Source organism: Panthera onca, chromosome C1 (assembly GCF_046562875.1).
Source record: "Panthera onca isolate mPanOnc1 chromosome C1, mPanOnc1 haplotype 2, whole genome shotgun sequence".
Classification (NCBI taxonomy): domain Eukaryota; kingdom Metazoa; phylum Chordata; class Mammalia; order Carnivora; family Felidae; genus Panthera; species Panthera onca.
The window spans coordinates 110,519,104-110,544,305 of NC_138346.1; the positions used below are offsets into that span (position 1 = coordinate 110,519,104).

A 25,202-nucleotide genomic window follows, 5' to 3' on the forward strand; every position below is an offset into this window, starting at 1 on the left:
GGTTCCACCTCACCTCACAGCTCCAGCCACCCCACACCTCCGGGAGTTTCCTGGATGAGCCAGCCTTTGAAAATGCTGTTCCCTGAGCTGGAATGCCCTTCCCTCCCCAGACCCCAGTGTCTGTGTGGGTGTGTTGGGGGCTCACATCCTTCCCCCTCTCACCAGGCCCTGGGGGCCCCTCAGTCTGCCTCCGTGGGGCTGGGGCTGCCACTGCCTTCCCAGGGCCTGACCCCAGCAGACATTCAGGGAGAACCAGCTGAAGAGCACAGGGGAAGCCCACTCAAATCTGAGCTCCCGTGACAGGCTCCTGGAGAAGAGGGTGCTGTGCAGGTCCTTCTCTGCCCACCTTGTACACCCCAGAAGTCCTCACCACTTACTTCAGGGTCAGCTTGCTGTTGCAGGTGGAACAGGAGAAGCAGTTCACACACCAGGCCTTGTTGAGGGCTGACACCACTGTGAGGGGTGGAGGCAGGTGGGCTTAGCAGGCCCAGGCCAGCCCTGGGCCAGCTGGGCCCACAGCTGCAGGACCCATGTCCCAGAGGGAGAGCAGACAGACAGAGGGTGTGGGGAGTGGGGGTGGGTCACAGAGACAGAGAAGCCTTACCATCTCCCTCGATCACATGGCTGCAGTTATAGCAGACGTCCCCAAAGAGCTGTGGACAGAGTGGGTGTCAAACTCATTGCCCCAGTTCGGGGCCACCCCAAACAGCTGCTCTCGGGCACCCTCCTGAGACACCTGAGCCCTTCCCACCAGGGTGCCACCTTGGGCCTGAGGTGAAGCCACTCCTGGCCCAGCAGAATCACCACACTGGGACTGGCGGCAGGTTGAGGCATTGCTACCAAGGGGCCCCGTTGCTCCTGCTGGTGTCCTGAGAGGGCACGGGCCAGGCCCATAGGCCCTGACTCTGGACCACAGTAGCTGGGCACCTCTACCAAACCGGAGGATGGCGGCACATGTCGGTCCCTGAGCCCAGGACCTCACACGGCCTTGTCATTCAGTCCCCATGGCAGGTCTGGGCCGGCCTCTCAGATGGTAGGGCACGCAGCCACCACAGGCTCTGGGGGGGCTGCCATCATCTTCTACCGCTTGGATGGGGCATTCGGTTGTTCAGGCAGCATCATCTCCCTGAGGGGTCCCACAGTGCCCCCCCAGCCCTGGGCCTCTCCACCCTCTGCCCCCCCCGGGCCATACCTGGTTGTAGTGGGTCTCACAGTAGGCCAGGCCCTTCTTCTCATAGTGCCGGTGCCCCAGGAATGGCTTCTCACACTTGGCGCAGACAAAGTGCTGAGGGGAGAGGAGGCAGTGGGCAGCTCAGGGCCGGAGTGTCCACTCCAGGAGACAGGAAGCAGAGGCCAGTGGGATGAGTGCCTCACTGGAGACCTCCATGGACAGCCTGTGAGTCAGCAGACCCCACTCCTTCCCCGATGCCCAGTGCCGCTGGCATCACCATCCTCTCCGGGACTGCTCCCCACGTCAGCAACCGCAGCCCTAGCTGTCAGGTGCTGGTGACAGTGGGCCCTCCCAGGTGGGGCTGCTCTAAGCATGGTGCCCCCCTGGAAGGCTGCAGGTGTCTGTCCCCCCCGCCCCCAGGCATCCCCTGCAAGCCCCAGAGTCAGTGAGCAGCATCTTCTAGTTCATACGGCATGCGGGGACCCACCCTCCCCATGGGGGCTGGGGGCCAGGCCCTGCATCAGAACCTTCCCAAAGAGGTTACCCAAGACAGAGCTCCTGGGACCCAGACCTAGCCGGGCATCAGGGAACACGAGCTTCCCTTGCAACTAGTATCTGTAAGACCATTAGTGCCACAGTGAGCTCCAGGTGACTCAGGGGGACACACCTGAGGAGCTCAACCAGCCGGTGTGCCCAGCTTCTGAGTCTACATGAGGCTGTACACAATTCTGCCAACCATAATCCCTCAGGGTGCCTTGGGCAGACTATCCCCAAGGACAATGCCACCTTCTGTAGAGTTAGCAAGTATTACATGAGTCTTTAAAATTTAGAGGAGAAAAATAGAACAGTGAGAAAAATCGATTGGTAGGATTCTTAGGTGACCCAGGAAAAAAGGTCACCACTGACACCGAGAAAGAACAGAAGCCCTGTGTCCAGCTTGGGGACCCATAGTTCTCAGGAAGAGGAGTCTGGGAGAGCAGCCCTGGGGTCTGGCCCCTGCTCACCGCTGGAGAGAAGTGAGGAGGAGGAGAACCCCAGCCCCGCTCCTGGAATCCCCCATGGCTGTGCCCCCACCCAGATGGGGCACCTGTCACACTGGGGTCTCACTGGCCCTGCTACAAACGCCCACCAGAGAAGCAAGTCAGTCACTCTTAGAACTCTAGATTTTATCATTTCCTTTCTATACAAGTCACCCAAAATTTTTGTTAGAAATTTAGAAAACACAGGTAAAAAGCAACAATAAAATATAAACAAATAAGTTGTAAACATCCTCCACTAATATCCCACTGCAATAAACATTTGGATCTATAGTATTTCTCATGACTTTGGAACCCTCTAGAAAGCCAGGACGGGGAGGAAAGAAGGCAGGCGCCACTGCCGAACCATGGTCTGTGCACTCAGGTCTCCTGGCTCCCATGGAGGCCAGAGCCAAAGAGGGACAGCACCCAGGACAAATATCCCTGCTAGAAGCAAGCCATGTGGCCTGGGGGTGGGAGCGTGGTGGGGGGGGGCTTGCAGGGCCAGACTCCAAATGTAACAGTGAGCCTGGGGCTCCCCCAACCTCCTGGCCTCGCTCACCTCCACATGCCACTGCTTGCCCAGTGCATTGACCACACGGCCCTCGATGGGCCGGCGGCAGGCCCCACAGATGGGGACGCCCATCTTGTCGTGGCAGGGCAGGCAATAGAGCTCCCCCTTCAGCTCCCGGGCCTCGGCGGTCAGCTCCTTCCTGGAAGACAGAGCAGAGCCCCCCATGACATCCCTGCCCCACTGCAGGGCCCGTGCTGGCCCTGCGGGGGTCCCACCAGCCCCTCCAACCCCAGGGAGCAGCTTCTGGAGAGGCCCCACTGGGGCCCAGCAGCGTGCCCAGGCAGGCGGCACTTTGATCTCTGGTGTCTTCAGGGACTTCCTGTGCCCCAGACAGGCCCCAGGGCACGGGTTCCCGCACAGGCCTTGCAGCAGGCAGTCTGTGTTGTGCATTGTCAGGCCCTCTGAGAAGCACATCTGTTCTCTGGCCCCTCCACGCCAGACCGGGTGTTGGGGCAGACATGAGGAGATCCTGCAGTCTCTTTCCCCTCTCCTCCCCTCTCCCACACCAGCACCCCTCCTCCTCACCCTGGTCCTCCAAGCCTTTGATTCCTTTCTCCTAGCTTCCAAGGGCCCAGCCCTCCCTCACCCTGTCTCCCTCAGGGCCTCACACAAGTACTACTGGAACAGGCTCCAGAGAGAGGTGTTTTCTGCATCGATGACTTCGACCTCCACCCTGCACCCCACTCTCCAACTGGTTGACCTCTCCGCCGAGTGGGAGTCCCACCCAGCTCACCACTTGCCCCCATCACAGCTGCTCAGCTGTACGCATACCCGCAGTGGGTGCAGCTGAAGTGGTCGGGGTGGTAGGCGTCATTCTTGAACATAAGGGGCTGCTCGTCAATGACCAGGTGGCACCGCTGACAGACATACTTGCCCAGGCCCTTGGCCTTCTCACGGTTGTGGCAAGGCCGGCACAGGTGCCTGTGGGAAGTGAGGCAGGTGTTAGGGACCAACAACCCACTCCCCCTCTTCCTCCCCAGAAAGCACGGTCCGCCTCCTGGCAGAAGAGACATCTGGACCCCGCCTGCTGCTTTAACAATGCCCATAAGCTTCCAGAGGCTCAGACAGTGGCCCAGAAAAGCAAGCTAACTAGCCCTGCAGCTGGGAAGGCCACAAACGTGCCCCCTAAAAAGGGGACTCTCACTGGAAAGTGACTAGAAAGACATACACCAGAATATTGGTGTTTGCCATCTTTAGATGGCAGAGCAAACGTGAGTTTCCTTTTCTCCACTTTTCCTGAGCCTAGAACATCACATGGAATAGAGTAGACATTTCATTGACCGTTGCTAAAAATTAATTTCCCAAATGTCTTTGAATACGCATGAGTGATTACACAGTGACTGTTAGCTTGAAACCGCTGCTGTGCCTAGCAGAGTGGCCCAGGGGGCCAGGTCTGTCGGGCCTGCACACCCCCTTCCTTTGGGGTCTGTCAGACAAAGAGGGACCCGAACATCTACAGGCTCTTTCTGTCTCCAGAGACAAGCACAGCTGTGTCAGACAGAGGCCCCCAAACCCAGGAACTGTCGTTACAGAGTCTTTTTTGTGAAGACCTCAGAGTAATTTCTGATGCTACTCCCTGCCTTGGGGAACAGCTGTGGTCTCTACTGAGAGGGAAATCAACATGGTTTCTGTTTCCTTGTGCCTCAAAGGTGGCAGGAATTTAGATTCAGGGTCCCCAAGCAAAGATGTACAAAGGCCCCAATCCATTACCCCCATTCCCCACCTGCCACCCCAATCTGTAAGTATTCCTGATGCATCCGGGCCTGCCCTCCCTCCCTTCCCAGGCACCCAACCACAGGGGGCCTCTCTACCCCTTACCAGCCACCATCAGCCTCTTTTATAGGCAGATCAAGGAATCTGGTTAAGAGATTAACTCTCAGACTCAGGATCCCCCAACCGGGTGTGATGGGCAGACCCTAGATGCCAGCGAGGACAATTCAGTGTCCATGCCCTTGACCTCAACACCTGCCACCTCATTTGGGTCTGGACCCCCTGCTGCATAACACTGCTGTCCGCTTGCCTTATTTGTGTCTTATCTCCCAAAGGTGTGTGCAGGGCAAGGGGCCCAAATGAGTGCCCAGTAGCCACTTACTAAGCCACTGACCAGCCCCAGGCTGTGCCCCCCACAGGGTAGCAGCTCAGGCTAAGTCTCTGGTATGTGAGTGAATGAATGATTGTAAAAGACAGGAAGGGAAGGACAGTGGGCATCGTCTCCCAGGACAATACAGCCAGGCCGGACTGGGAGCCGATCCCCTAGCCAGGGCCCCCTAGTTCCACCTGCCCACGGGACACAGATGTGGCCTGTGGCTGCAGTTTTCATCTCCCCATCTCCACCCCACCCACCCAGACCCCCAGGCCCCTTGCCACTGCAGGTCTGAGCAGAACTGCTCCTGCCGCTCCCCATCTCCACACGACACCTGCCGCCTGCTTGTGTCTCTGTCACAGACCCAGCATTTATTCCCCATGACCCCACTCCCAATTTTGGTGACTAATCTTGGCATTAGGACAGCACTTAAGCCATATGGAATCACTTTTGTTTCAAAGCTATAGAAATTGGTATAATTCCCCAGAATTCTGTTGCAACGATTGGTGCCCTTATAGCTACTGTCAGCAATCACCCAACAACCGAAATACCCAGCTTGGGGAGGGCGGTCAGACACATTCATCTCAAACCTGTGTGAGTCAGTCCTTCCAGACCTCCACACAGGGCAGTGCAGGAGAGGGGCCGCACCCTGGCTCGCGCACCTCCGCACCCCACTGGCTCCCAGCCGAGACCCAGCTGAGGTGCTCCACCAGGAACCCCAGATGGGGAATGTCTTTTCAACAGACCCGATCCCACAAGATCTAAAGGCAATCTGCAGAATTTTTTTCTAGGTAGGATGAAGATACAGCCTAAGAATTCCAGCATGAAGGTGCAACAGAAAAGCCAGAACAAGGGCGCCTGGGTGGCTCATTAGGTTAAGCATCCAGCTTTTGATTGCAGTTCAGGTCATCATCTCATGGCTCGTGGGTTCAAGCCTGCTTTGGGTTCTGCACTGACAGCCTGGACTGGCTGGCTCTCACACTCTCTGCCCTTCCCCCACTCCCACTTTGTCTCTCTCTCTCTTTCTCTCTCTCTCTCAAACTAAACATTTGTTTAAAAAAAGAAAAGAAAAACCAGAACAAGCCCAAACAAACACACACAAATCATAAGATTTTCAGTGACACATGCTCGGGTTCAAATCCTGGCTCTGCCACTTCCTGGCAAGTTACTTCACCTCTGAGCTTTAGTTTCCTCATCTGCAAAATGGGAGACAATCCCAACTGCACAGGATTATGTGGAAAACAAATTTAAGGTCGCACACGTGGTAGTTACTTCCCAGTGATAGCTGTGGACAGTTTGTAAGGTTTTAACTAAAAGGTACAAAAGTCTTTTGAGATCAGGCATGACGCGTTGGTTCCCCATATCACCGGATGTGCCATCTGGGGGAAAGACAGGGAGAAATGGGCTTTGCCTGCCCTGTGTCAGAAGCAGCCACTGCCCACATAGGAACACCCCCAGGCTCGAGCCACCCCCCAGAGGAGTGTCGGGGCCCGCAGGCAGTGACCATCTTCACAGGCCTCCTGTCCAGAGGAGGAGCTCGCACAGGTATGGGTCAGGCCTCGCGGGCTGAGCTGCGTCCCCACAGGCACAGAGAGCGCCCTATTATGAGGCGGCCTGCAGCTGTGCCCCGCTCAAGATAAAGGCCATGATTTATTCCGCACGTCCGAACGGAGCCTAATTATACGGGGCAAGACACAAGGACCCTACAGCAAGTGTCCTGAAAGAGCCCCCTCTCATTCGACCAAACAAAACTCCTCAGCCTCCCACCCTCTCCATTCACAGGACCCCTCCGCTGTCCCTCGAGCAGGCTTGGGAGCCCAGGCTCGTTGCCATAGCGGCCAGCCCCTCCCTGCCCCCCATCGGCAGGAAATTATCCTGTGCTGAAACGTCCTCTTGTCTCTGTCAGTGCCAGCCAATCCCCCCACCCCACCCAGCCCGCGCCCACTCCACGGCTTCGAACATAGTCACACACTCAGCCTCTGTGACGCTCAGTGGCCAGGCTGTGGGGGACGGCGGGGGGGGGGGGGCACGCGGGCTGGGACACACTGGAATATTCACGGCCCAGTGGCAGCACAGGCAGCCGTAGGAGTGGCCCGCCACACAAGGACCCCCTCGGGAATGAAGCGGCCTTTCAGGGCCACAGACGCTGCAGCCTCCCCTCCCCTCCTTAAATAGCCGGCCTCCCTCCACAGCTGCACGGAACCCACCGCCAGCACCACCACCCGCTGGCCACAGCCCACCTGCTGCCCCGCAGCCCTCCTGCCCTTGCACCTGGACCCGGCTGTGAGAGGTAAGGACCAGGGCCCAGCAGGGCAGGCAGGGGATTCAGGAACCAAGCAGAGGCAGGGGTGGGGTATCCCTGTCCCTGAAACACTCTCTGCGATAACGATACAACCGGTTTATTGAAGGCTGTCCTGCTCTGACTCACAGTGGCCCCACTGGGCTGGATTCCTGTCCCACTGTCGGGGACTTAGAGAGGGTGAGTGCCTTGTGCACAGTCCCATGATCAGCACCTGTGCTCTCCAACCCTGGGCCACTGTGGCACAGGGAGGAACTAGGAAAGGGAGCAGGGAAGAAGAAGGGCCAGCCCACGCCAGGAAACAGCTGTGCCCACCCACCTTGAGCTGTACTCACCACCTTGGGCCTCTTCCTATAGCCACCTCTGCCCACTCCTCCCCTCCACGGAGGCCCAAGACCCGCCCCACGGCCCCAGACTCCTCCACTGTCCACACCCAGGCCACACTCCAGGTGCCTACGCTGCCCTGCCCCGAGCAGCAGCATGGAGCAGCCAGTGAGGCCAGACCCAGGCCTGCGTCTCTAGGGTCTGCACAGTGAAGCAGGCGCCCATTTCAGACCATACTGCAAAAATCAGTATCAAAACTTCCTAAAACAGGAGGGGTGAAGAAACCTCAAGAAATCAGAAACAAGCCTAAAAGCACTTTAAAACAGAGTCTAGATCCCAGAGAGAGCACCATACATGTGGCGCCTTCAGCAGTGATGGGAAGCCAGGGGCACCAGGCAGGAGGCAGGAAGCCAGGTGCTGGCGTGCCCACTGGGCGCCACAAGAGGCTAGCAGCCTGTGCGGCCAGGCAGGCCCCACCATCGATTTAATGCTCTGCTGTCACCATCCTGTAGCCCCTACAGGATAAGGGGCCCGACATTTTCATTTTGCACTGGGCACCAAAACTTACATCCCCAGTCCTGGGGCCAAACCCCAAGAAGGTGCCACGGAGCCTGGGAGACAATTCCAGGGTGAGCCCTGAGATGGAGCCACAGTCCCGGCTCTGGCACCAGGCACCCCCAGAGGCCAAGCTGCGTTCTGGGAGGTGCTGGGTGTCCCTGCTGGGTGTCCCTGACCTGACTTCCAACCCTGGGGCCACTGTCCCTAGCCAGATGACCTTGGGCAAATTAGCCCACTTTAAGCCTTGACCTCTTAATCTCTAATCTGTAAAGGAGGGCTGCCTGCCTCCAAGGATTGGCAAAGTGGGTAGTCGGTACCTGTGAGTAGCCCTCAGGGAGGCCCAGGTGAGAACTGCACTGTGGGTCAGAGTCCAGGTGTGAGGGGCGGCCCAGAGCAGAGGGGTTCCACCTGACTGTTTCCTCGCTTGGCCCCATCCCCTCTCCCAGCAGCCAGGGCTTCCCTGGCAACAAGCCCTCGGGTGACATGCACGTGGAAACAGCAGGAATATAACCTCCGTGTTGGATTCCAGGCATCCTGACCCACTCTGGGGCCAGGATAGATCAGTTGGGCAAGGGAACCACCCTGGATCCCTTCAGTGACTAACCTGAGATATTATTAGGAAAGCACCCCTTTACTTTAGGATAGTGACTGGCCAGATGTTCTCTGCCCCTCACCCGCGTTGCCCTGGCTCTCTCCTGCCCAGGCAGCTGGCCCTCACCCCTCCATGCATGTGTTGGGGGTTGGAAGTGGCTGCAGGACCCCAGTGGTGGTGGATGAAGCAGGATGGGGAGGGTCCAGCTGCTGCTCAGCTCGACAGCCCAGCATAGCCACCGTCTGGACCACTGCCCTGCTCTGTCTACTGAAGGAGGGCATGCCAGGCCCTCCCCTCAGGCCTCTGTTCTTCGTCCACGCCTCCAGATGGCACCCAGCCCACCCTCCTCTGGAGGCTGCCATGATAACAGCTGCCAGCATGCCTCCTGAGGGATGCCCCCTCTTCAGTTCAGCCCCTGCCAGAGCTCTTACCATGGCCATCAAAAGGACAGGGAACTGAGGCCAGGAGACACTCGCAGAGAACTTACTCCGGCTCACACTGCCAGGCTCGGCCAGGATAATGACCCCGGCCCTGCCATGGCCACAGCCTGCAGGGACGCCGCGTCTCTCCTGGGAGCCTCTCTCCTGCCCGAGTGTGGGTGTCAGGAGGCAAGGCTTCCCGGGGAGCCCCAGAAGCTGCACTGCAGGTGAGGGTCGGCCAGGCTGAAACCCCAAAGCACGAGGATCAGGGGCTGGCGGCAGCTTGGGACTGCGGGATGTGCTGCTCTCGCCCTGCTGTCCTGCCCTCTCCTGCCACACTCCCCACTCCTAGGGCTGGTGAGGGAGGCAGGGTGTTTGGGGTCTTCCTCTCCTTTTTGGATCTCTTAAGTTGACCAAAATCAACCCAGGAGTGCGTTCTGTCGAGGACGGAGCCAGAGTGCCTACCCAGAACTGGGGTTCACCAAACATACTGCAGGGCTCTATGCTGGCCCCCCTCAGGTGTGGGCAAACCAGGCTGGGGAGGCCAGGCAGACACAGGCGGCTTCTCTGGGCTCCAGGCCTCTCCGGGGCTGCCGATCTTGGCTGGAAAACCAGAGCCAGTCCCACTACCTTCTGGGAAAAATAGCTTTTCCTCTCCTAGAAAAGAATCTGCCTCCTGGTGTTAAACTACTCTGGGTGGTAGAATGCCCCCCACTGGCCTAGGGCCCAAGTGTAAGGCTTTCTAAGATACAGGCCTCCACCGTTAGGATGTCCAAAATGAATTTGATAGGCTGAGTCCGGAAAGCTTGAGAGACCTTGGGATCCAGGCCTGGACAGCACCTTCAGGTGCTGGCGGAGAGCAGGCCTCCGACCTCCTGGGAAACTGCCCATCACTGGATTCCTGGTGGTGCCCTCCTGCGTGGCAGGTTCTGGGGGAGCTGTGGTCAGGGACCAGCAGGAGAGAAGCATAAGGCAACAACACTTGGCACTAGTCATGAGAATTGCCACAAGATGGGCCAGGAAGGGTCCCAGGACTCGGGGTGTACAGGGTTCACGCAGCAAAGGCGAGGCTAAAGAGGAGGTGGCCAGGCCCCACGCACCAGGATCTCAGAAACAGGTCGTCTAGGGGCACCTGGGTCACTCAGTCGGTTAAGCATCCAACTCTTGGTTTGGGCTCAGGTCACAATCTCACAGTTTGTAGGTTTGAGCCCCATGTTGGGCTCTGTGCTGATAGCATGGAGCCTGCTTGGGGTATTCTTTCTCTTTCTCTCTCTCTCTCTCTCTCAAAATAAATAAATAAACTTAAAAGAAATTTTTTAAAAAAGAAAGAAATAGGTGATCTATGCACCCACCCATTGGGAGTGGAGCTCAAGTTTCCCATGCACCCCCCACCCCGCCATTCAGGAAGCCCCCCTGGGGAGCACAGCAGAAAATGTGGGGCCCCTCCCTCCATCCCAGAGCCCAAACAGGTGGGATTCACTCCCCACTCTCCCCATAGTGCTGACCCCATGCCCTGGTCTGAGAGTGGATTTCTGGGACACATGGCCCTGGTCTCAGGCTCTTGGGTGCCCGGCAGGGACACATCGTGAGGTGGGAAGCCAGCCCCAGCAGCAGCTTGGCAAGCTCCAGGCCCTGCCTTCGTTTTTGCTTTTTGCTGAGCTTCAGAAAGCCTCTGACACTCACCCACCCCAGGTGAACACAGGGGGTGCCCTCAGTAGTCCCCAAGGCGATGCTGAGCTAAGATGCTTCGCAGGTCCCAGGCTCTGGAACCTGTCTGCTTGCTCCCTCCAGGTTCGTCCTCCAGCTCTGCTTCCAGCTGAAGCATGAATGGCCTCGAGGTGGCTTCCCCAGGTCTGACTGCCAACTCCTCCCTGGCCACTGCAGAGCAATGTGGCCAGGAGACGCCGCTAGAGAACGTTCTCTTCGCCTCCTTCTACCTCCTGGATTTCATCCTGGCTTTTGTTGGCAATGCCCTGGCCCTGTGGCTTTTCATCCGGGACCACAAGTCGGGTACCCCCGCCAACGTATTCTTGATGCACCTGGCCGTGGCCGACTTGTCCTGTGTGCTGGTCCTGCCCACCCGCCTCGTCTACCACTTCTCTGGGAACCACTGGCCGTTTGGGGAAATCCCGTGCCGCCTCACCGGCTTCCTCTTCTACCTCAACATGTACGCCAGCATCTACTTCCTCACTTGCATCAGCGCTGACCGCTTCCTGGCCATCGTGCACCCTGTCAAGTCCCTCAAGCTCCGCAGGCCCCTCTACGCGCACCTGGCCTGTGCCTTCCTCTGGGTGGTGGTGGCCGTGGCCATGGCCCCACTGCTGGTGAGCCCACAGACCGTGCAAACCAACCACACGGTTGTGTGCCTGCAGCTGTACCGGGAGAAGGCCTCCCACCATGCCCTCGTGTCCCTGGCCGTGGCCTTCACCTTCCCGTTTGTCACCACTGTCACCTGCTACCTGCTTATCATCCGCAGCCTGCGGCAGGGCCCCCGCGTGGAGAAGCGCCTCAAGAACAAGGCGGTCCGCATGATCGCCATGGTGCTCACCATCTTCCTGGTGTGCTTCGTGCCCTACCACGTGCACCGCTCTGTCTACGTGCTGCACTACCGCGGCCACGGCACCTCGTGCGCCGCCCAGCGCGTCCTGGCCCTCGGAAACCGCATCACCTCCTGCCTCACCAGCCTCAACGGGGCGCTCGACCCAGTCATGTACTTCTTTGTGGCCGAGAAGTTCCGTGATGCCTTGTGCAATTTGGTCTGTGGCAAAAGGCTCTCGGGGCCACCCCCCAGCTTTGAAGGGAAAACCAATGAGAGCTCGCTGAGTGCCAGGTCTGAGCTGTGAGCCCCGCAACACCAAGCCTGGGCCCAACCGCAGGCTGTCCTCAGAAGGACTCCCGCATCAGGGTGCAAGCCACCCAGACTCATGAAAGAGAGGTCCACCTACTCTCCAGTGGGTCACCCACTCTCTCCAAGGGCGAAACTCGGCACCCAGCACCCAGTTCTGCCTTATCTGATATGCAAAACCCTAATAGGGGACAGCCCTTAACAGGACCAGTCGGCCACCCCCTCTGACAGAGACTGTTTGACCCTGCTCACTTACAGTTACTAGATATTCAATGACTTCAGCCTGTGGCGATGAGACTGGAGGAACAGTTCCTGCACAATGCGTGTCTCTCTTTCCCAAGGGCTGCTTGCTCGACTCCCAACCTCCCTCCACAAGAAACACAGAGCAGCGCAGCTCTACAGAGAGAAGCCCAGAAGGCAGCTGTGAGTGACTCCAGAGAAGGGGGTGCAGAACTCTTGGGGGAGAGGAAGGAGGGGTGTGTAGATGTTTCCATTGAAGCTCAGGGCGTTCTGAGTTCCCTGGGTGTCCCCTTTGCCAGATGACCCCTATATTTAGGGGACAGGGACTCTAACTTATAACTGAGGGTTGTGTGTACATTTCAGGCTGGCCACCAGGTGACACCCAACAAATGCGGCCTGTGGGGCCCATCATCGCAGTGCGGTGTTCTTGGCCCCGCCCACTGTGAACCCACACGCAGACCTGCACGTGGCCTGACAATCCCCAAAGCTTCTCAGCAGCTGCCCGATCCCTCTTGAGTCCTGGGCGAGCACGCGGCCTAAATAGACAGATATGGGGAGCCAGGCCTTGTCACCGCCTGAGGACACAACTGGCAGAGAGCCTGGCATGTGACCCTGGCCCCCACTAACCCAGACCAGCAGGGCTGTCCTTAGCCCTGCTCCCTCCCAAGAGGCTCTCCCAGCCTCAGTGGGCCAGCCTGGGGGCCGTTTTGCTCCAGAGCATGGCACCTAGCACCCTAGTGGCTCCCCATTTATACTGATTATACTGACCATAAACACAAGTGTACTTGAAGATTCTGAAGGTTACTGGGTTTGGCTAACATAAGTTCCTTCCCAGAACTTCTCCCTTTGACCCAAGAGTGGCAACGTGGAAGTGAAGACAGGACAGGACAGGCAGCACATGCTGTTTTGCCTCTGGTTCTGAACGTCCTACGCAGGCCTGGCCCACGTGGATGATGAAGTTCTGCAGCATGGGCCCCAGAGGGCCTGGAGGGTCTGTGGGGGGGCCATGCTTCCTCTACAGCAGTACCGTACTTCCCTGAGTGCTCCCAGCCTCTCCCGCTTTCCCCAGCAGCCAGTGCTGTAGCGCAGAAGGAGAGAGGACACGCCCAGGCCCACACCCGGCAGGCGACCCGGGTCAGGACCCCCGTGACACCATCTGCCCCCCACAGCCCTTCCTGCCAAGTGCCCTGCAGACACCAGCACCGACACCAGACAACATGGCCAGCAAGCGGGAGACATCGCTACAGGCAGCATCCAGAGCAAGCGGTGTGGCAGCAGAGGACAGAGGGGGTACAAGTACTCAGGCAGAAGGGGGGGGGGGAGTCAGAGACAGCAGGGGTGGGCGCTCATTCTTCCCTGGCGCGGGGAGGAGAGACCAGCATCCGGATGGGGCCTGTTGCGTTTGGGAGACTCGGTGGGCTCCAAGCAAAGACGGTACATGGGTAGCTGAGAACCCAAGGGAATGGTGTAGTGTGGAGGGGTGCATCCAGATTGTCCAGCATGGACATGCCAGTCGGGGCTCTGGGACTTTGGACAGACATGAGGGCTGTGCACCGAGCCCCAAAAAGGCCGACGTGGAGAGGCCAGTGGACGGAGATAAGTCGGAAGAGGTGAGGGACCTATACAGCCGTGAGGCAGAAGGAAACCATGAGAACACAGGGTCCTAGGCGCCTGGAGAGGAGGCATCCCAGCAAGAAGGAAAAGCTGTCGCGAAGCCTGCCAAGAGGCCAAGAGAGAACCATCAGTGACCCGTCGGTCTGGCCATGCGGAGGGAGGTGTCTGGGCCTGACCAGAACGGCAGTGGGGAGTCAGTGAGGGGGGCCAACAGGGGCAGTGGGGAGCCAGTGAGGGGGGCCAGCAGGGGCAGTAGGGAGCCAGTGAGGGGGGCCAGCAGGGACAGTGGGGAACCAGTGAGGGGGGCCAGCAGGGGCAGTAGGGAGCCAGTGAGGGGGGCCAGCAGAGGCAGTGGGGAGCCAGTGAGGGGGCCAGCAAGGGCAGTGGGGAGCCAGTGAGGGGGGCCAGCAAGGGCAGTGGGGAGCCAGTGAGGGGGGGCCAGCAGGGACAGTGGGGAGTGAGTGAGGGGGGCCAGCAAGGGCAGTGGGGAGTGAGTGAGGGGGGCCAGCAGGGACAGTGGGGAGCCAGTGAGGGGGGTCAGCAGGGGTGCTGGCGCGTCCTGCAGTGGGAGGACAGCTCTGAGGGAAAGCGCAGACTGAGCCTACAGCCCCGCTGGAGAAGAGGGTGGAGGAAGGAACAGGAACCCGGCCTCTGGCCTCCGTGGTGCCTGGTGACTGAGGCAGGGGGTGCAAGGGTGCAGGGAGCAGGGGAGCCTCCCCTCGGGGAAAGTGGGAGGGAGGTCACAGCTATGGGGGGAGGGGGTGCAGAGACAGTGCGGGGAGAACAGAGCCAGGCTTCCTGGAAGCTGGGAACTTAATCTACCAAGGACACCTGAATTTAAGAGTAAATTTGGGCCCCGTGGTTGTGTGATTTCTCTCCAGTGACATTCAGCCCTGGGTACCTTGAAGGAGGGAGACACCCAGGGTCAGCAGCTTGGGGTGGCCGGCCACAGTGATGGCCTAAAGCTCTTTATCCACCCAGTGCACGTGATGGCTCCTGCTCTGGCCACCTTCCTCCTCGCTGCCTGTTGTCAGCCTGCCCCGGGGAGCGCCCCCAGGCCTGGAGGAGCCCTGACTCGTGGCCCCCTACTCTCTCTAGCCCCAGCCCTCTCCTGTAAAGCAGGGGTCTCTTGTCTGCCCTGCAGGGACACAGCATGTGGGCACAGGCCACGCCACCTGGGGTGAGCCTGGCTCTCGGTAAGCAGTGCCTGGGTGAGGGCCCTCCTCACCTGCCTGCATTCTTCACGAAGCCCAGGTCAGCCAGCTCAATGTCACACAGCTCACAGCGGAAGCACCCGGGGTGCCAGTTGTTGTTCATGGCCTTGATGACACGGCCGATGATAAACTCACCTGGAAGAGACAGGTCCTTGTTTGCTGGGGCAGGCACAAGCCCCCACCCCCACCCCTGCAGCCCCCTCCCAAGCCCTGCCCTCGCTGGCACTCGCCTGAGGCTCAGCCTGGTACCAGGGCTTCCCTCCCAGAGCACGGGACGGTGACGCCTGCAGAGCACTAGTGCCCATTGAGGCAGGGTGCAGGGCGGTCAGGGAGGAGCACCTGTGCTCCCATCCACCTGCCCAACCCCAGGTGTGCTGTATCCAGCCCTTACCGCAGGACCCACAGCATGGAGCAAACAGCATCTGGAAGTCGTGTTCGCAGTACTTCCGGCCTTCGAACTGCAAACGGGCCAGCAGAGAAAGTTCAAGCAAAACCCCATCATTCTCCCCGAGCTGGCCAGTCTATGTTGGGTCAGGACCCACCCTCGGGAAGGCTGGACAAGCATCCCAACTTGTGCAACTGCTACCACCACAGGAAGCAGGGTGGGGGTGGAGGAGAAGCCTTCCTGGAGGAGGTGGTAAGGAGCCGAAAGACCACAGGGAGATTGTGGGGGTGCTGAAAGGAGGGCAATCCAGACAGAGGGAGCAGCAGGGGCGAGGCCTGGAGACGGAGAGAACTGGCCCACTCCACGGGGCAGACAGGCTAAGTGAGGGGTCGCATAGAAGCTGGGAACTGGGCAAGGCCAGTCCTCAAAGGGCCTCTGCTGTTTTCACAAGACCTTGGTCCTGGGAGTGAGCCGAGGGCTGGAATCAAGTTTGATTTATAAATGTCACTTGGCCTTATTTCCTGTGTGTTTTCTCTGTGTGAGAAGTCCATTTCTCCCAGAGGCCACAAGAGACCCAGAGAGGAGACACAGAAGGAGGGACAAGGAAAAACATGGGGGCCTGAGGGAGAACCCGAAGTCCTGCAGCCAGCAGGAGCCACCAGCCATTGTCCCCGTCTGCCTGGGCAATGACAGCTCTCGTGCTGGCCCCAAATGTGGCCAGGCCTGTCTCTGCTTTCTTCTCTCTTGACAATTTCATTTTCTTTTTTAAAAATTTGATTTACCTTCTTTTCTGAAATGAGTGTTTTATTAGGCTGTGACTGGATATAGCCCTACCCAGGGGCCTGTAGAGGTGGCAGGCGTTAAATTCATTCAGCAACAAATATTCCCTGAGCACCTCCTGTACGCCAGGCTCTGTTCTAGGCACATGGCCCCTGCTCACAGAGCTCTGCCTCCCTCCCACTGCCTCTACAGTGGGCCAGCATTTCCCAGGAGACTGGAAGGTGCCATGAGGAACAGCTCCTCCCACACTGCCAGGAGGAGCTCTCGTACCCCACAGCCATCCATCCACCAATCAGCCTCTGACCCCTGACCTCCACCTCCACTGCAACCACCAGGGGTAAATGTTTACCAACAGGACCTTCGGGAGATGCAGTCTGATCTGTAGCATTTGTCCATCTCTATGGTGTAAATATTTCCATCGTGGACAATGTCAAGCTACCAACATGGCACCAGTGTGGAGAGAAGACATGTGCAGTAGCCATCATGGCACCATGTTTCCACCACCACAATGCAATAGACAGATAACCTCAAAGGCATAGATGATAGTAAAATGTAATAAAATAACTAGGAAGTGGTGAGTTTTGAGTATGTGTTACTTTGTTTTTAATACAATTTTATCTCCTATACATTTATATAACTTAATGTTTTTAAAATTTTTTCATGTTTTATTTACTTTTGAGACAGAGAGAGACAGAGGATGAGTGGGGAAGGGGCAGAGAGGAAGGGAGACACAGAATCCGAAGCAGGCTCCAGCCTCTGAGCTGTCAGCACAGAGCCTGATGTGGGGCTCAAACCCAAGAACCGTGAGATATGACCTGAACCGAAGTCGGACACTTAACCGACTGAGCCACCGAGGAATAAGAGTTGTGTTTAGGGGCACCTGGATGTCTCAGTCGGTTAAGCGTCTGATTCTTGATTTTGGCTCATGTCATGATCTCACGGTTCATGAGTTTGAGCCCCATGTCAGGCTTTGTGCTGACAGTGTGGAGCCTGCTTGGGATTCTGTCTCTTCCTCTCTTCCTGTCCCTCCCCTGCTCATGCGAGCATGCTCTCCCTCTCTCAAAATAAATAAATAACATTTTTTAAAAAAGAGTTGTGTTTATCCACTAGCTTGCAAGATTACTGAAAATTTAAACAATCTGCTCTTAAGAGCCAGTGTGGCCCAACCTAGATCCCTTCATTTGACCTGGATTCTTTCAATAATTCCAGCTTCATGTACCTGCCCCCATTAGTGTCTCCTCAGCACAGCAAGGACAGTGGTCCTTTTTAGACATCAGACAGACTGCCTTCTTCTGCATCTCAAATACCCTGCATACTCTGACCTCAGGGCCTTTGCACTTGCTGAGCCCTCTGATGAGTGCTCTTCCTACAGATGTATACACGGCTCCCTCACCTCGTTCAGGTCTGCTCAAACATTACCTTCCCTGACCACCCACCCTCCTTACCCCAAGATTCCTTGTAACCAAAGCACTGAGCACCATCTGATCCCAAGGGAGGGTGTGTGCCAGCAGGGCAGGGTGTTTGCATGCCGTGGCCTCCCAGAGTCTACCCAGAGGACGCTGGATGAGTGGTGACCCTTCCTAAGCACCACAGCCACCAGGGGTGCACTGTTCACACCTCGCAAGTGAGAATGTGTCCACAGGGGAGTCAAGCTCAAGACCTGGCATGACTGACCAGGACCATGGCTGAGCACAGCCCATAGGCTCCTGGAAGGCAGAGTCTGAGCTGGTCAGGGGCTCAGGCTCCAAGAAGGCGTCCAGCCGAGGGCCCTGGGAGTGTCCTCACCTCGTAGAAGAGCCCCTCGGGGAACGGCCGGAAGCACTGCGCACACACGAAGCACTGCTCATGGTACAGCTCCCCGTTGCTGTTAACGATCCGCTCTGCAGGGGCGAAGCGGGCTTGGCAGCGCTGGCAAGCCGCATTGGCCAAGGCGTTGGACATGTTGCTGCAGGGGGGAGAGGGGATGGGAAGGTCAGGACTGGGGAGGGGCCAAGATGAGCAAGCCTGGAGGGCTGCACATGATGGACACACCTTCCCGGGGAGGAGGGTGGGGGGGAACAGCTATCCTCACACTGATGGCAGTGTTGGCACCGCAGAGGCTCAGCCCGGCTGCCTGACACTGGCTCATGTCAGCCCGCACACCTGCCCACACATCTGCTGGAGCTATTGTATCCCATGGGCCCCCTAAGTGCCAGCGCATGCCAGGGGCTATGGCACACATTCCTGGATGACAACCCTACAAGGCCTACGCCGCATCTCCATTCTATAGATGGACAAGCCAAGTTCTGAGGGGAGTGAGTGTCCTTCCCAAAGGCCACAGTGGGCGGAGGCAAAGCCCAGATTAGAAACCAGCACCCCTCCAGACTCCAAAGCCCCCATCTTTCTGCCATGCCCTGCCACCCCCACGGACTTCCATGTAGTGTCAGACACAGCTGGGCCACAGCCATGCCCACACTGGTCAGAGCAGTGAGGGCTCAGGACAAGTGCTCTCACTGTGGCCTGGGCTGTACCCCACTCTCAGAGTCCAGACTCCCAGCCATGGAAAGTCCATAAGAGGGGTTAGGGGCCAGTGAGATCAGGGACACATGGAAGCACTCAGCCGCATGCCTGGCCCATAGGAAGCCCACACAAAGGACAGTGCATGGTTCCAACGTCTCCGCTTGGTTCCCAGGCTGCTTGGTCTGCATCCTGCTGGCCCAGGTGTCAGTGGCCACCTCGGTTCCCTCCTGTGTCTCCTATCACCTCTTCTCAGGGAAACAGAGCCTCTCATAGAACTTCACCTAGGCCTAAATCAGTGGCTCTTTATGCCTCTTATTTAATCCCTGAGGCAACCCTGCCCTCCAGATGAGAGACCTAAGGTTCAGAGAGGTTAAGTAACTTGCACAAGCTCACACAGCAGACGACAGAGTCCAGATTTGAACCCAGATTGGTTGGACTGCAATGGCTCTTTCCTCCACACCAGGAGTTAGTTGCAAATCACCTGCCCCAAAAAACATGTAATCACCCTGCCACGGGGAAAGTGAAAATGTGAATGTTTGGGATACGAGCAGGTTGGGGAGCAAATGTCCTCAACCGTGGTGGCTTCCCTGGGGTAAGTGGCAGGCTTGCTTCCTTCTGGGAGGAGTAGAATCCAAACTGTATGCTGAGGGGTCCAGAGGTGTGGCCAGGAGGAACTGTGTCAGACTGACAACCTCTTCGACCTTCCAATACCTTGATGCCCATGACTTTTGCTATAAGGGTAGCAAATAGGTTTTGTTTCAAGCGTCAACTCTGACAGACTGGCGGTGGCTGTCTGGATATCTAGCCATAGCAGGACAGTCAGGCTCAGCAGGGAGAGAGATAACCAGCTGACAATGTCAAGTAGACACAGAGAGTGGTCAGACACAACCTGAATGCTCTTGAGAATATCTTTCCAGCCTGTACTGCCTCCCAGGGTACGAATCCCACCCCTGTCTTGCTGCCACAGCACTATGAGAAGAATTCTCGAGTGAGTGAAGCTCTTGCTGGGGCATTCAGGTATCGATCATAGGGAGGAAGGCTCCCTAACGGGGATGAGCCCAGGAGGTGGTGGGAGAGGGCTCTGCCTGTCAGGGGTCTGGGTGTGGGCTGTGAACAGTGGGTCTAACGGGGACTGTTGGCACACAGGCTGGAAGCTGGGCTGGGGCCCCCAGACAGGACTTCCTGCCTGCTCAGCTTGGGGACCCTACATAGCAGGGGAAGGGCCAGAGGACTCTTCCATAAGCCTTGACAGGCACCCCGGATTCTTAGGACTTAGCCTGCCCTCAGGTGTGTTTTGGGGACCAAAGCCACCTTCTTTGTCCACGTACTGACCACAGGGGCAAGGAAACAGGACGGTGGCAGGAAGAGTCGGGCAGAGCCCACGATGCAAGAGAAGGTCTTCGTGCAGCAGCCACTCTGCCCCCAACACACACCCTGCACCCTCCCCCACCCCCTGCTGGTCTCCATGAGGTGGGCCAGACAGCAGAGGGCCGACTGCCATGGAGGGCTGGGCTGGACTTCGTCAACACAGACATGGCTTCCCGCTAGAAAACATTGTGACCCTAGCGGCCTTGTCCTCCCACAGCACACACCCAAGGTGGCGAGGCCAGGGGGAAGTTCCAACTCCGGGCTGTGCACAAGACCTTGCTGGTCTTGGAGAAGTGAGAAACAACAGGAAATCCTGTGACTCTGGCTCTGGAATTCCCCAAAGGACCCAGAAAATGAAGCCAAAACAAGGATTCAAGTCCAGCCCCAGGCTTTGGGATTGCTGCTTAAATCCAGAGCTCTGGGCCCTAACTAAGTGAGCGCCTGCAGAGCCCCAGCGCCTCCCAAAGCCCCTTGCCCTCTGGCCTTCAGGGACCCAATCCCACCCCCAGTCGCCTGCCGCTAGACCAGACACTTTACCAGCCTTCCACCATTCTGCTCTCATAAGTAGACCCTCTGTTAAACTCTCCTCTGCCATTCTGTTTCACTGTAACTATGTTTCTGACCAGGACGCTAACAGACACCACCCCCACAGCAGCCACCACAACCTGCCTTCCTGTTCATCCTCACGAGGTCCCCTAACCAGAGCGGCTGGTCTTTAACTGGGCTACGTCTGGTTCCCTGGCTGGGTCCCTAGGTGCCCGAGGCCGAGGATTTTGCCATCTGTCCCCTACATATATACCTCGCACAAGCCCTGGCACAGGAAGGTGGGATGTGGGGGTGACCACCTCCCTCTCACACCCACTGGCTGCCCCAGCCCAAGTCTTGGGGGCAGTAGCACCCCCAAAGCACTCCTGCGACTGTGTCCCCATGCCACCCAGCTCGGGACCACAGACAACACTCCAACCCACTGGCCTAAGACAGAGGAATGAACAGACATGCAAATGTGCCCAACAACTGAACCATGTCACCATCAGAGAAATGCCAGCTGTCTCCTGCAGGAGGCGAGGACACAGGAGGGGGCTCTGGGCTCACCCCTCCACATTTGAATCCTGATAGCCCCAGACACCAGCTGGGGGGGGGCTGGAAAAGGGTACCAGCTTCTCTGGGCCTCATTTCCTCATCTGCAAAGAGGTGTGTCAGAGTAACAGTTACCACCCCACGGAGCTGGAGTGAAGAACTCACTGGCATACAGTGTGTGGAGCACAGGGCCGGGCAGGCCAAGCGCTGGATAAAGAGAGCTGTTGTTTCCCAGCAACTCTGGGAGCCTTCCAGAGCACCTCCTCCCCCACCCAGTCCTGGGGAAGGCCTGCAGCCTGCCTGCGCTCCCTGCAAGAGGGCAAAGGGTGGGACACACGGACATTCCATGTCCTCCTTCACACATTCCAGCCAAGAATGGGGAGCACAAAGTCTACCCAGTTACCCTCCAAGGAGACACCACCATCCTGCCCCTGTGAGTGACAACACTCACGCTGCTGAGGGCATGGACAGCATGCCATGGTGTACAAGAGCACACCATCGTGGACCTCTTCTCCGGCCCTTGCCAGCACCCCCAAAACTTTCTCAATCTTGACAGCCCAACACAAGTCAATTTGTGGGCCTGTGCAAGATGTCACTGAGTGACAAGATGTCACTGAGCCTTACAATGACTATTAGCCTGGGGTGGGGTGGGGGGAGCCCTCTCTGTGCCAGCTTCTTGTGAGGAGAGGTTGCTGGTTCCAGATAAGGTAACTGAAGTACAGAGAGGGTCAGTAACCTGCTGAGGGTCACACAGGATTAGACCATGTTCTCTCCTGTCCCCTCAGCTCCTGGTGGCATTATCTAGGCACAGCCATTCAAAACTCTGGTTTTTTAACAACCCTAGACTTTGCCCCACTCCAGCCTCCCACCGATCTGAGCCTAGAAAGACAGTGAGGGCCTGGGAACAGGCAGGGGCTGGGAGGAGAATGAGTCAGTATTACCGAGGCCACGTCAGCCTGAGCAGTCGTCAGTCGGATGCGTGTGTTGTACAGCCAGGCAGACCAGGCTGCAATCCCTGCTCAGGTGCTCCCTGGCTACGTGGTCCGCAGCAAAGTGCTCTCTGAGCCTGGGCTTCCGCATCTGTAAAATGAGCTAGCAACAGCAACCTCTGGGGGAGGTTGGGAGGGCTAAGTGAGGTGACACTTGCAGCACAGCCCATAACTGCTCCGTCATCGGCAGCTAGTAGCATCCTTCCCCCACCAGCCCCTTCATCCAACAGATCCTTACTGAGCACCTGTTCTGTGCCCAGGCCCTTCTCCAGGTGCAGGGAGAGAAGTGGGATCCCACTGCAACATGATGTCTGAAGCTCGAGTGGAAGGTGCCCCCAGCACTGCCTGGACCCCCTCCCTGCCACTCCCCCGAGAGGCCAGTCAGAAACCAGCAGCTGGGGTCACCTGGCTGCACACAGTAAACAGGAATTTACACAAAGCCAGTTCCACACTCAGCCTTGGGAAGGCTGGAAAACTAACTGCTGCCTTAGGCTGCCGCACACAAGGCATTTCCACCATCAGAAACACATTCCCGATATGTTTGGAGACTGCGGGAGATTACATGGCATTTCCTGAAGCCCCAGTGGTACCTCTTGGCTCTAGCAGCTTCATTTACTTTTAAGCAGATGGGCTTTAGAACTGTCACACTGACAACAGAGGTGAGGAAGGGCACGAGCCAGAAGTTCACAGAAAAGTAAAGACGAGGAGCAAATAAAAACATATGTGCCTGCATGCATGGAGCTTTCCCAAGGCCTGGTGTCCATGATCACGCCCATGTGCCCTCCTTGCACGTTGGCCTTGTTCTTGTGCTGCGTGTGTACACTGTGGACCTCGCTCCAACAGGGCCTATGACCCACCAGTCCCCTGATCGCCATTCCCTGCACCACCTCTCACTCCACCCATGTCCAAGGACACCGGAGGCCCAGCAGTGAGGGTTCCTATTCCAGCATTGCCACACTCGGGTGAGTTTCCTGGCATCCTGAGCCTTGGGTACCCCACCGAAGCAACGGTCTTGTCCAGTCCCCGTGTCCTGGCATCTAAGGGGCCCGAAATCCCAGCCGTGCAATAGGGGCCCCTCTGCAGCTATGGCCCCTCCCCCTACCCAGTGCCCCACTCCTTGCTCTGTCCTTAGCCCCAGACGTCTTTGGTGGCTCAGTCCTAATTACCCCTCAGGAGGGCTGCCCGGACTATGGGAATGCAGTGAGCTCAGAGCAATCCATGTAGCATTAGCCCCTGGACGTCCTTCCTTTCCTGGGTCCTCAGATACCCCTACCTCTGTGACTGCTGCTCCCTGTCTCTTCCCTCACTCCCCACCTCCTCCTCCCAACCTCAGGGTCCTCTCCCACTGTTCCTCCCCCACCTCTTCCTCTAAGGCTCGCACCTGCCACTTTCCTGCCAATACCCCAAGTTCACAGTCCTCATCACTCTCTCCCCAACTTTCTACTAGAAGTCTCCACCCGGATGGTCTCTGGGGCCCAGCGCCCAGCCCCTGACACCCACACTAGTGGTTCCACCACCATCTACGTGCCCCCTCAGACCCTCCCCACCCCAGGTTAACTCATACTCTGAGATGCCCTGAGGGTCCACCCTGAGCGCCACAGGCTGCCCTCCCTGCCCAAAAGGAGGCTTTCATTGTCTACACTGGCAATTCTCCATGAGAGACAGCAGCTCAGGTTTTAGAGTCGGTCCAAACTGGCTACAAATCACAGCTTAGCCATTTGGGTGGGCGAAGTCCAGCAGGTTCCTTGACCACTCCGTTCATTCATCTACAAAGTAGCAACAAAACGACCCCAGTCTGAAAGCAGTCATGGGAGCTCCGCAGGACAATTCAACACCCCATTCTCAGCGTCCCGCCCAGGCTTGTTGATCACAGATGCACCCTCCCCCCAATCTTATCGCCAACGCAGGCGCTGTCCCCACGCCCTGGACTGCCAGGCTCTTGCCGTCGGGAGGGCCAAGCGGGTGTCGGGGAAAGGCCGGCAGCCGCAGCTTTCCGGCCATTGTCCCCGCCAACCCCGCCCCGGCCCCGGCCACCTACCCGAGCGCGGCGGGCGGCGGGCTCTGCCGGTGTTGGCGCCGCCGGTAGAGCCCCGACGCGGCGAGCGCGCCCAGCCGGGCTGCCATGGCGCGGGCCTCCTCCTTCTGCTCCCGTCTTGGGGCGGCCCTGCTCCGACGGCGCGGAGACCACCCGGGCCTCGGGGGCGGGGGGCAGTGGCGGTGGCGGCAGCGGCAGGCCAGACACGGCGACGTCGATGGGACAGGCCAGCGTGCAGGGGGCGCCTCTCCCCCCACCCCCTCTGGACAGGAGCTCACGTTACACACTGCGATCTCCAAAGGGCAGCAGAGTCAAGTCCAAATAGAAAGGATATTGTTCGTGCAGCGGGGGCAGCACAGTGAAAGCTGAGGTGGCAGGGCTGGGTCCAGACTGGGGAGGGGACTCACTGGGAAGGTCCCAGACAGCACTAAGGTGAGGTCCATGGTGGGAAGGCAGGGTGCCTGAAGGTCCCAGGCTGCTGGGAGCCTGAGAGGGAACCCCAAACCCCCTGATGTCCTGACGATGGCCCCTTAGCTCCGGAGGACAATATGGGACTGATCTGGCTTAGGAATCCTGGAGGAAGCCCCATACATGCCCACATTCGACCTTGTTTCCTTCCCTGAGACCCTGTGCCACAAATGCCGCCTGGAGACCCAGATCAGGGCAGCCTCAGTCCCCTGGATCTGACCAACAAATTGCCAAGCACCCAAAAGAGGTCCATGCTGTGAAAGCTCAGAGAAAAGGTTATCCCCTAACTTGCTAGGGAAAACAGAAGCAAAAGAATCTGATAGAAGACCGGTAGGAAGGCACTATATCCATGCTTTTTTACCTAAGGAGATCAGCAGGGTTATTGTGATCCAAGTGCAAACACCCAAGGTCAGCGGCAGAACTGTGGCTGCTGCTGGTGGAGCAAGCACTATGGTCAGCAGTAAAATAAGGATCCGTAGCACTCCTGGAGATCTTTAACACCGATTCCATTTCCCTGAAACACCTTTCTAAGTAAGGTCAGAAAGCACAAGCAGCATTGGCCTCCACCTTCCCAAAAAACAGTAGCTATCATTCTGAACAGCAGGGCAGGGTACTGGTCCTCCAACACTGAGGTGGAGGGAAAACTTTGGAG

General features: G+C 57.9%; 2 protein-coding genes across 8 annotated transcripts in view; one reads left to right on the forward strand and one right to left on the reverse strand.

Moving 5' to 3' along the window:
- LIMS2 (LIM zinc finger domain containing 2) overlaps window positions 1-25,202 on the reverse strand; it is a 41,896-nt gene that overhangs the window by 1,324 nt on the left and 15,370 nt on the right. For 3 of the 6 annotated variants that reach the window (XM_060624811.2, XM_060624814.2, XM_060624815.3), the window contains exons 2-9: window positions 17,900-18,059; window positions 15,341-15,407; window positions 14,964-15,084; window positions 3,533-3,682; window positions 2,750-2,900; window positions 1,193-1,285; window positions 605-653; window positions 378-453 (exon numbers count right to left, since the gene is read on the reverse strand). In XM_060624811.2, the coding sequence (XP_060480794.1) occupies window positions 378-453; window positions 605-653; window positions 1,193-1,285; window positions 2,750-2,900; window positions 3,533-3,682; window positions 14,964-15,084; window positions 15,341-15,407; window positions 17,900-18,055 (863 nt within the window). In that variant the 5' untranslated portion in view covers window positions 18,056-18,059. Of the gene's footprint in view, window positions 1-377; window positions 454-604; window positions 654-1,192; window positions 1,286-2,749; window positions 2,901-3,532; window positions 3,683-14,963; window positions 15,085-15,340; window positions 15,408-17,899; window positions 18,060-24,085; window positions 24,367-24,911; window positions 25,135-25,202 lie in introns of those variants that run through there. The other 3 variants (XM_060624812.3, XM_060624813.2, XM_060624816.2) reach the window with 3 other exon arrangements.
- On the forward strand, window positions 3,693-13,710 carry GPR17 (G protein-coupled receptor 17). Of its 2 annotated transcripts, none has more exons than XM_060624818.3 (2): window positions 3,693-7,134; window positions 10,790-13,710. In XM_060624818.3, the coding sequence occupies exon 2, from the start codon at window positions 10,860-10,862 to the stop codon at window positions 11,877-11,879; it is 1,020 nt and encodes a 339-aa protein (XP_060480801.1). In that variant the 5' UTR covers window positions 3,693-7,134; window positions 10,790-10,859; the 3' UTR covers window positions 11,880-13,710. The 2 variants fall into 2 exon arrangements, with proteins under 2 accessions (XP_060480801.1, XP_060480800.1); XM_060624817.3 differs by having other exon boundaries at window positions 3,694-7,134; window positions 10,828-13,710.